We start from the raw sequence: 10641 nt of genomic DNA, 5'->3' as shown, positions 1-10641 counted from the left end.
GGACGGGAGGAATATTCTAGGGGGTTTGGAGCACGCGAGCTAGGGTTCTGTCGCTCTCTCCGGATGTGGTGTGTTCTGATTTGGGAAGTGGGCGATGCGGGCGGCGGAGTAGGAGGCTGGGTTGGTTGGAGAAGAACGTTGGAGATGGGGCAGCAACGGTCGGGAGATTTCAAGTGTTCACCGACTGCCAAACGGGCAAGTCTTAACGGAGAATATTGCTGGTTGCTGGATCTGGGCTGGGTGGACACGCGCGGGGTTGGGTGCTTCGTGCTCAACGGCTCTTTTTTGGTAGTGGAGCCCAGCCAGATTAATGCTCTAACAACTGGATAAGTAACTTTTTTTTAGGGACCAACGATTAAGGAAACGTGTAGATGAGGTGAAGAGGATCGATCGGTCGGGCCAGGCACTTGGGGTTTTCACCATCAGCAGGAAATAAACCAGTGAGAATAATCGCTAAATAAGCTAATGAATGTCAAATCCAGAAACAACTTCACAAGAAAATCCTCCTGGATATGGTATTCAATCCCAATGAATACTCATGTAGACCTCTGTCTATTTTTAGGTGTAAAAAGTTTGTCCAAATACGAATGTATCTACACACCTTTTAGTATATAGATACATCTAAATTTCGACAAATCTTCCAACATCTATTAATAGACAAAAAAAAAAAAAATCAAAAGTTTTGTGCCACCTCAAATGGAAAAGTTCACAAAATTTTCAGGTATAACTTGCAAGATTTTGTTGGATATGGTATTCATGTCTCTGATGTCATACATGTACTATGTCGGTAGCAGTTACATTCGAAAATGGGCAGGAAATATGTTGTCCAAGTACCAACACAACAAATCAAACAAACAGATGGCGGCATAAGCCGCTGAGAACATCTACCAGAAAGAGGGTTTCTAAAGATAAAAGAGTTATGTACACTCAGCATCAATTATACACTGAATCAGAACGCGGAAGAATTCTGGATTGACTGGATCAAACGGAGTTAAGGTCTTGGGAAACCTGGTTCTGCCACCTGCACCAATGACAACACAACTATCACCTCCCTGTGTGTTTCGGGTGTATATCAAGATGGGAGAAAATGTGCCTCTAAACCAACCTCGTAAGAAGGAACCTCGCCAGAGGGCTTACGGTAGGAGCAGCCAATGGTGGCGCACTAACTGGTTTCTTGTTGCTTACAGGCTCAGGCTCGGGTTTCTTTGTAAAAATCGACACTGCTGTCTCATGCAGACTTTGCAACGACGAATCTTTCGAGCTGCAGAGAGGTATCATGAGGCACAATAACCTGGAGAACATTGAACAAAAGGAAGGAAGTGTACACAAGGAGTGTGAAGGTCGTACCTCCCTAGCCGATGTAGTAATCTACCAACCAATGCCTCACACGATCCAGGCATCTCATGTTCTAGATCCATCAGAGAACTGAGGACTGCGTGGACAACTGGATCTTCAAACTTGTCACCAGTAGTCTGCAACGGGATAGCAAGCAGTCCAAAGTTGAGAGACATTTCAGGAGTGGTAATACTGTAATATCGCAGTAATGGGCACAGTAAACTATTTTGGGGATTTGATTATCTTTCTATTCGGTTCAGCTAGTAGGAGAACAGTGAATGAGTTGAACAGCGCATCTGGTCTTGATGGGATTTTAGAGATACAAACGTAAAGTTAGTTTTTCACCACTCTACTCCAATAACCCTTGCCAATAACCGAGCCACTTAGATTGAAAGAAGGGACATGCCTAATATACTTTACCTCTTTCAGAGAAGGGCTTATCAATGATGAGAGTGCAGGTGAAGCTACAGAAGCTCGAGAAGCTGATTGCCCATCAGATGGCTGCCGTGATTTGCGACCTTTTTGTGAGTCAACATTCTCACTAGAACAAAGAACATAGTTCTGTTAAAGAAGGATACATAAATAACACAGGAGCAAGTCAAAACAGTGCTTAAACTAAGCTTCAAATACCTTCGAACCTCATGACTGTTTACCCCAGAAAATCTAGGTTCATGTGATTCCTTTTCATGTTTGTTGATAACTGGTCTTTCTCTAGCATTACCCTTTCTGAAGCCAGCTTGTAGAGCAGCCTTTGCCTGCATATATTTCTCAAGTGCATTATAATTATGCATTGACCATACAAGCGAGAATTTGGCAACAAAAAAATTCATGTGCATTACCTCCGCAAGGTTAATAGCACTATCCTCAAGTGAAGCATTTGATGTTTTTTCTTGTATCCCAAGCCTTGACCTTGACGATCGTGGAGTTTCTGGTTCTTCACTTTGATTCCTAACAACTGTCCCACTGATAGACATATCTTCATATGAGGAGAATCTGCTGGGAGGCTAATGAATACGACGGATCAGATGCTGCTGCTTACTTTATGTCTTACTTTCAGGGCAAGGTAGGACTGCGAATATTAAGAAATAAAATTGGTATTAATGTACCTTAGAATTGTGGTTAGGAGCTGCTGAGTGAACCTGAGAAGCTCTTGGAGAGCGTAACACCACAGTTCCAGACCCACTTACAGATTGGTCATTCTGGCAAGAACCCACAGTTAAAATCAGCATTAACTATTAACCATTTACAGATTGCATGATTCTGATTAAGATCTTACCTCTTCTGTAGAACGTTCTAGTCTTCCATGATCAGTCTGAGCTTCTTTAGACATGTTTACTGAGGGTGATTCTTCAAATCCAGTCCCAGATGTTCTCCACTGATTTTCTCGATCAGCTGTACGTTTTATTGTATTTGGATTATGAGACGTATCAAATCTAGCATCTTTGGTGGAGGTTATTTGTGGTGGTCTTAAACCACCTCGAACAGTTCCTGTGCCCTCCGATCTCTCAGGGAAATCCCAGCCAGCAGATTTCCTAACTGTTGCTTGACTATAGTACGAGAAAATTAATCAGGCGCACGAACACAAAACAAAGTTTATTAGTAACTATTTTAATAAACATACCTGGAGGGAGAAGCTGCTTGTTTTGTATTCCTCTCAACCTTGATAGTACCTCCATAATCATCTTCTTCAATCTGTGGGTGACCATTTTGTGTGGCATCGATACTGCCTTTTACGGAAAATTTTGGCCGCTCTCTGCCAATATCAGTAATAGAGGCACACAAAGAAAATGATATAGATATCAATACACTTCAATTATCAATCAAACAACTATGTGTTTTACGACGAAAACATAGATAAGAAAAGAATATCACATACCTTATTCTCTCTAGAAGTTTTGGAGTTTTTCTGGCATTTTTTATAAAACGATGCTTAAGAAGTTCCTTAGCACTAGGCCTCTGTGAGAATGTAATATAAAGGAAAAACATTAAGCAAATGGCAATGTTGACACAGACTATAAAATTGACTGGCTTTCCATCTTAGGCATGATTACCTTATTAATTAATCTCAAATAAGATGATCAAAGGACTCACAAAGAAAACTTATTCTGAAGTTCAGCATAGCAACTAAATTGGCAACACATCTACGTAGAATTATGTACGAAATTTACTACTGCCTGCAACAAAATACTCACAAAGCCTATGTATTATCCCTATTTCTCCACAAAGCATCCTTAGGTCACATTTCATCCCCTGTTCTATAATTACATCTGGCAGCATTGGAGCCCTTTGTGGCATATTGTGATGTTAGTTATCCTAGTGGGACTCCCAAATCAATGGCCAGTACAGAACTAGTGATGTCGCAATGGATAATGGGAAATTACAAAGAGAAGTGTGACACTGCATATGTTCAAAAGAACAAAGAGTGTGAACAATTCTCGGTAACTTTGTTTTTGTGGATATGAAGCTTTTCTACTAAACAAGTGCAGCGGAAGTTCTTCTCTGTACTGTTAGAACAATGAAACAAGAATATTACCTCTGCTGGATTCTTCCTTAAGCATAGTGACACAAACTCCTTCATTGGTTTAGAGAAATGGTCATCAAGCTGCATGTTAATAAATATACCACTTATGTTCTCGCAAAAAGTGAATAACAAAAGCTTCAACAAAATGCAATGAAGTTAATAAATAATATTGTAAAAAGTACTCAAATGACACCTGAGGAGGATTTTCACGAGGTATCATGAAAAGAACTCTCATGGGATGAATATCTGCCAAAGGGGGTTCACCTTTTGCCATTTCTATAGCAGTTATACCTAAAGACCAGATATCCGCCTGCATTGAGACACAAACTTATTTAACGACGTTCAGTAAGAAGCAAAATGCTTAACAAATGTGTAAGCACCTTTTCATTGTACCCATCAGAATTTTGAATAACCTCAGGTGCCATCCAAAAGGGAGTTCCGACAAATGTCTGGACAAATGAAAGCCATTAGGCATTAGCAACATACCATGCTATCTTCTGATCTGATTTATGTGAACTGAAAAACAAATCACATTTCTTGTACATAATTCAAAGGACGAAGCAAGTTCCCTATATTAAGCTAAACGACAACATTACAGTCAAAGGGACTTTCATCTAGTGCACGCTCAGTTGGTGCAAAGATGTGTGGTTGCACAAATAGAAAACATAACTAGTGTTATTTCCCTGAACCATCCACGTGTTCCCCTTTCTTCCCTACTTTCTGCCTCTCTTAACAGCAAAATCCATGTCAAGTAAGATGTACAATCATAAATAAGGCTGATTTTTTCCCTCCTGCCCGGACCAATGAGATCCAATCACCCACTTTCGCACTCACCAGATGTTACCAAGAGTAGGCCACCATTCTCCTGCTCGAATTCCATTATAATAACTAATTGTGATTGTAAATGGAAAATGAAGAGCAACACAACATGCAATATTAGTTGTTTTATTGATGAAAAAGGGGATGGCTAATTTGATTCAATGACCAGAGTTCTGAGAGGATATACAGCCCAGGACGACGAACAAAAATGTGTTCATTTTCCTCAAACTTTAGATGGGCTCATTTAAGACTTAATCGAATGATTACCCAACAGGTAAAAAGAGCTTGTGTTTCCTCTCATCGAGATAGAGGTAGGCAAGAGAGATTTCCGTCGTTTGTAGATCACTCGGATAAACGCATGAAGTGCAACATAGCCTCAGGCCACAAGCAAGGTTCCTTACTCCAATGAAGTTGTAAAGCCAATCTAAGCATGAATTGCAAACAGGCCTGTTTGGGGTCCAGAACCATCTATTTGGGCAATTTGCTCCGTGAAACCAGTTTACGAATAAGACTACTGACCAAGTCATACAACGATACAACATGGTTTAAAAGGGAAAACAACATGCATACAAGTCATAATTGGTCATTATTACTCGGTTCACCATGAACAGCCAGCTATCAGTTTCCTGAAGCAGTGGAAATCAGTATTTTGCTTTGCATGGCTGGTTAGAGGGCTGTAGCACTACCACCAAGGTACCCTATTTGTATCCAATTAAAGGCCAGCCCACATGCACTCCACGAAGGACAGACTACTAACAATGTCAACAAAGGTCCAATCACCACGCTGGGGAGATGACAACTTACACATGCAAAAATAAGAATTATTCAGGTGAGTGCAACTATGGTAAATACCGAGTGCAACTACGGTAAATACCGCTCTTTTTCAAAACTTCCATTTATTAGTATAACAACTATACATACAGCCTAGTCAATTATATCTGTAGCTGAGAAGAAGTCGACAGGTTACTGATGCATGAAGAAACACTGAATCATCTGAGGACATGACATTACATAATCATGGTTAAGACGGTACCTTTCTCCTAGACATTGTTTTAGTCAGCTGTGCAGAAACACCGAAGTCTGCAACCTATGGAGTACACGGAACTTTAGAAATATATTATATGCTACACAGTAATAACATTACAAAACATAGATAATCCACATGCTCTACAAAAGTGATACCTTCACATCTCCACCTTCAGTCAAGAGGATATTGGCCGCTGCAAAACGTCACATGATGTTTTTATTAAATTTGTGTTATACTTGGTATTAAATAACGCAATGTGCCAGTATTAATCAATCCATAATGCTTGCATAGTAGGCCATCCTTCTTTATTCTAAAATTGACTCCTAGCGCCGCGTCCATATTAATAATTAAAGGATGACAAACAATGGATTAATTATAGAAGCACTTAAAACCGTAAGATCACATGCATCACTGATGTGTTCAATCCTTAGGAACAACAGGCAAACACCTTTCTCTGACATGTGCAAAACAAGTGAACCAAAAGGCTCTAACTTACACGCAAACGAATGGGTCGCAAAGGCCGGTAAAACTTTGTGACAGGCATACTTATATATGGTTATCCCTTTCATTTCTAATTCATGCATGAGTAATACGTGTATGTGCAAAATCATGGGATAGAGATAAGACCCATGAGTAGGAACTGTTTCTCGATTGCCAAAAGATCTCTTTGAGAAGTTGTGTCCTTGCCAGCAGCCTTTGATACAGCGCAAATATGATTGGTTGTTTGCCCATTGGACACAGGAGAACACAGTGATAGGTAGGGTTCGATCTGTGATTCACGGTTAAGTGGTAAACATACAGAGGATCACAAGAGGACGCTGTTCGGTGCTCATATATTCCGTTTCACATGGTTCTTCCCAGTGCAGGTTAAACAAAGTGGTGCTAGAGCAGGCTACGGTGGTGATGCCATCCACGACAATAGAGGCGGGAATGGATTATCAACTACAAAGGGAGATCTAACATACAGGATGAATCTTGAGTTCCTCGACGAATTTCCCATGATCACCGGAAGCAAACACAGCTTAGTAGTAGGATCGTTCCAGTTTACGTACTCAGAAGATTGATGCTGCTTAGGAGTTAGCCTTCTAGCGGTTACCAGATTGGCATTTTCTCAAAGCGGTAGTCAATGTTGTGATACAAATGCAGTTGAGAAAGAAAACATTAAAGGAGAGGAGTAATCAAGACCTTTAATATCACGGTGAATCTTTCCTTCAGAATGCAGATATTCAACTGCATGTAATAAGTCCCTTAGAATGCATGCAATAGATATTTCATCCAGAGGAGGGCCAGCTTGAAGCTACATATGGAGATATAAGTTGGAGCAACATCACAATTTGAATCAACTAGTTTGCACTGATTATGAAACTGCAATGATTCATCAAATACACATGTATCTACAATCTACATGGTGTTAAGTATTGTGTTCAGTCAATCAAGATACAGAATATACAAAACATACTAGGTCAGCAACAGAACCACCAGCCATGTACTCCATTACTATCCACAGTTTGGTTTGATGAAGATAAGAACCATAATAGTCAGTTATATATGGACACCGGCATTGTGACAAAACGGATATCTCCTGCAACATGAAAGGAATCCTTTTAGGAAAAGAACTTTCTGTATTAATTGCACCATAAGTTGATACCATGATAACCTAGTACTCATAAGTTAGAAGAACCTTTTGGATATCTTCAATATCATCCTCACTGCATAGAATAGGTTAAAAATATATTAAAAAGTTGAATGAATATCTTGAATTCAGTCACCAATATGAAATAAGGTTATCATTCAGTCTAGATTTTTTTATATTACAAAACAAACACATTTTCATGGCAAAAGTTACTTCGGAAAAATACAAACGTCCTAGAGTAAACAGAGACATGGTTTAAATAGCAGGAAATAATGCAACCAATAACACGGGTAATTATAGTGTAAATCCTGATAAAATTAATGTGCTACTTCAAGAAGCATAGACTCAAAATGAAATTTAGGCTAAGGACTCACGCTTCTTCCAGATCAATAACTTTGATTGCAACCTCCTTGCTCAGTTCTTTGTCAAACCTATGAATGAACACAAGTAAACATTCCATAAGCATTAAATTATTTCATCCCAAATAAAAGAAAAGGATTAGAAATAGAACTCATGGGCTACATATGGCTCAGCAATGTCTACTGATATATTTGAAAATATCCTCTATGGAAATAACATGTTGAACTCTATGTGCATAATATGAGAAACGAATAACACAAGTAACACAACAGTACACTCATTTAACGTACTGGCACTAGACTGGATAGCAAACTCTGACAAACTAGACCAACTCAAGTTTCGGACAGCTACTATATTCACTAAGTTACTGACGACCTAAGAAGAAGCATTTCCTACAACAATGGTCTCCCACAGGCCAAATTTATGTGCTTCAGTCCAATGCAGATAAAACCTAGATTGTAATAGCTCTAGCATCATTTCAGGACAATCAACGTAATATTTGACATCTAATCAAAATAACTGTTATGTATTTGAAAAAACACTCAGTTGTGCAATCGCCACTCAATTGGCTTAATGATCAGGGGATGATGAAACAGAAAAATACATCACAGAAGGGTAGAGCTATCGAACATGTGGCTTACTTTGTTGTTTCTACTACAATAATCAGATACAGAACAAATCAGTGCACACACGCACTGTTTCTGCCACTTGACTACTAACTCAAGAAACCCGCATTCAGTGGTATTGTGCGAGTGCCTGAGTTGTGAGTTCATCGCCAATAACACATCATTAACAAGCTTTTACCAACATATAAGTATAAATTTTATTCCTCAAAAAAAGAGACCCTGCTTCAGAAAATGTGCAACTCATGGGTACATATGGCTCAGCAAATGTCTACATATTTGAAAATATCCTCTATGGAAATAACATGTTGGCCTCTATGTGCATAATATGCGAAGCGAATAACACAAGTAACACAACAGTACACTCATTTAACGTACTGGCACTAGACTGGATAGCAAACTCTGACAAACTAGACATATGGCTCAGCAAATGTCTACTGATATATTTGAAAATATCCTCTATGGAAATAACCTGTTGGCCTATATGTGCATAATATGTGAAACGAATAACACAAGTAACACAACAGTACAATCCTTTAACGTACTGGCACTAGACTGGATAGCAAACTCTGACAAACTAGACCAACTCAAGTTTCGGACAGCTACTATATTCACTAAGTTACTGACGACCTAAGAAGAAGCATTTCCTACAACAATGGTCTCCCACAGGCCAAATTTATGTGCTTCAGTCCAATGCAGATAAAACCTAGATTGTAATAGCTCTATCATCATTTCAGGACAATCAACATAACATTTGAACACTATGTATTTCAAAACAACACTTGGTTGTGCAATCACCACTTATTGGCTTAATGAACAGGAGACGATGAAACAGAAAAATACATCACAGGGTAGAGCTATCGAACATGTGGCTTACTTTGTTGTTTCTACTACAATAATCAGATACAGAACAAATAAGTGCACACCCCCACTGTTTCGGCCACTTGACTACTAACTCAAGAAACCCGCATTCGGTGGTATTGTGCGAGTGACTGAGTTGTGAGCTCATCGCCAATAACACATCATTAACAAGCTTTTACCAACATACAAGTATAAATTTTCTTCCTAAGAAAAAGAGATCCAGCTTCAGCAAATCTGCAACTGGGAATGATATTCAAAATACGGACAGATTCTCACACTAGATTCAATAGAATCGCTGTCGGGCACCCTGCTATCTCAAACTAAATTAGTACAGATGTGTGTGCCTATCTCATGTAGTCACAAAATTGACCCCATTAGTACTGCTTGTTTCCCCTAAATCCCCCACCCAGCATTTACGACGAATCCTTTCCACGCAGATCCCAAACAAACCACCAATGGCACCTTACTAACAGGACCAAATCAGTGAAAAACGCCACGAGCGGCACTAGATTGGCCACTTAATCGCCACAATCCTGCCCCCTGACGCCCAATTCGACATGAACTGCACGAGTCCCCAATGCCGCCCGATCAAACGCGAAATGGACGGCTGCCGCCGAGACATATCAGCTAAAAATTCTGCGTGCGATGAAGGGCAAAAAAAAAACTATGTGTTCGTGAGCGGGGATCAGCGAACCAACCCTCTGTAGACGTCGCCGAAGGAGCCGCGGCCGATGAGGTCGCGGTTGCTGAAGCGCGCCTCTGTGGCAGCGGCCATCGACGCGGAGTCCGACATCCTTCCCCGCCCCTCGCCCTGAGATCTCGCCGGCGCCGCCGCCGCCGGGGCTAGGGTTGGTGAGGGAAGAGGGGATCGCCGGATTGGTCCTCCTCCGGGGCTAGGGCTTGATTCGGGGGGTGTCGCCTACCCTGTCGTCGGCGGCTCGCTGCTTCCGGCTTGGGCCATTTTTACATGTCGCGAGATTTGGTGCAGGTGTTTGGTCTGTTCATCTGGCCGGGCGAGTTGGAGTGGCCAAGGTGGTGGGGCCGCGTGGAAGAGCTGGAAGGTAGGGCCCCGAGGTCAGAGACAGGAAGGGTTACTGGATGGTGGGGACGGCATAATGCTATGTCCCACTCCCGTGGATCTGCTGCCCCAACAAGGTGGCAAACACCTTTGACAATTTTTCCTTTCGATTCGATTTGCGCATGCCTTCTAGGTTTTTTTAGGTTGAGCTTAAATTTAGTTTTTAGTTTTTGGCTTATGAATCACAAAACTTAAGTGTTTTTGATTTTAGCTTTTGGTCTACAACATGATTCAATAATGTCTAGTTAAAAGCAAAAAAGCAAAAGACAAAAGCACTTATTTCGGTATTGTGGCTTATAAGCAAAGCCTAAAACCTAGAGATAATCTTAACCAAACAGGTGTGCGTGCGTTGTCACGGTTCCTTAAATTTTTATTTCTTACACA

The 10641-nt window shown here is 40.6% G+C and overlaps 1 protein-coding gene across 1 annotated transcript; it reads right to left on the bottom strand.

Moving 5' to 3' along the window:
• Positions 1-714: 714 nt before the first annotated feature.
• LOC124674251 (serine/threonine-protein kinase svkA-like) lies at positions 715-10162 on the bottom strand. The gene is made up of 20 exons (XM_047210291.1): positions 9878-10162; positions 7710-7766; positions 7384-7411; positions 7162-7284; positions 6888-6999; positions 5858-5895; positions 5709-5762; positions 4237-4305; positions 4050-4166; positions 3869-3937; positions 3212-3291; positions 2957-3088; positions 2612-2882; positions 2442-2534; positions 2175-2339; positions 1966-2090; positions 1756-1876; positions 1348-1472; positions 1106-1261; positions 715-1021 (listed from the first exon to the last, which is right to left on the bottom strand). Exons 1-20 carry the CDS (start codon positions 9970-9972, stop codon positions 982-984), a joined length of 2070 nt encoding a protein of 689 aa, XP_047066247.1. The 5' UTR covers positions 9973-10162; the 3' UTR covers positions 715-981.
• Positions 10163-10641: the final 479 nt, after the last annotated feature.

This window comes from Lolium rigidum, chromosome 7 (assembly GCF_022539505.1).
Source record: "Lolium rigidum isolate FL_2022 chromosome 7, APGP_CSIRO_Lrig_0.1, whole genome shotgun sequence".
Taxonomy (NCBI): Eukaryota; Viridiplantae; Streptophyta; class Magnoliopsida; order Poales; family Poaceae; genus Lolium; species Lolium rigidum.
This window is presented reverse-complemented; position numbering and strand designations above follow the sequence as displayed.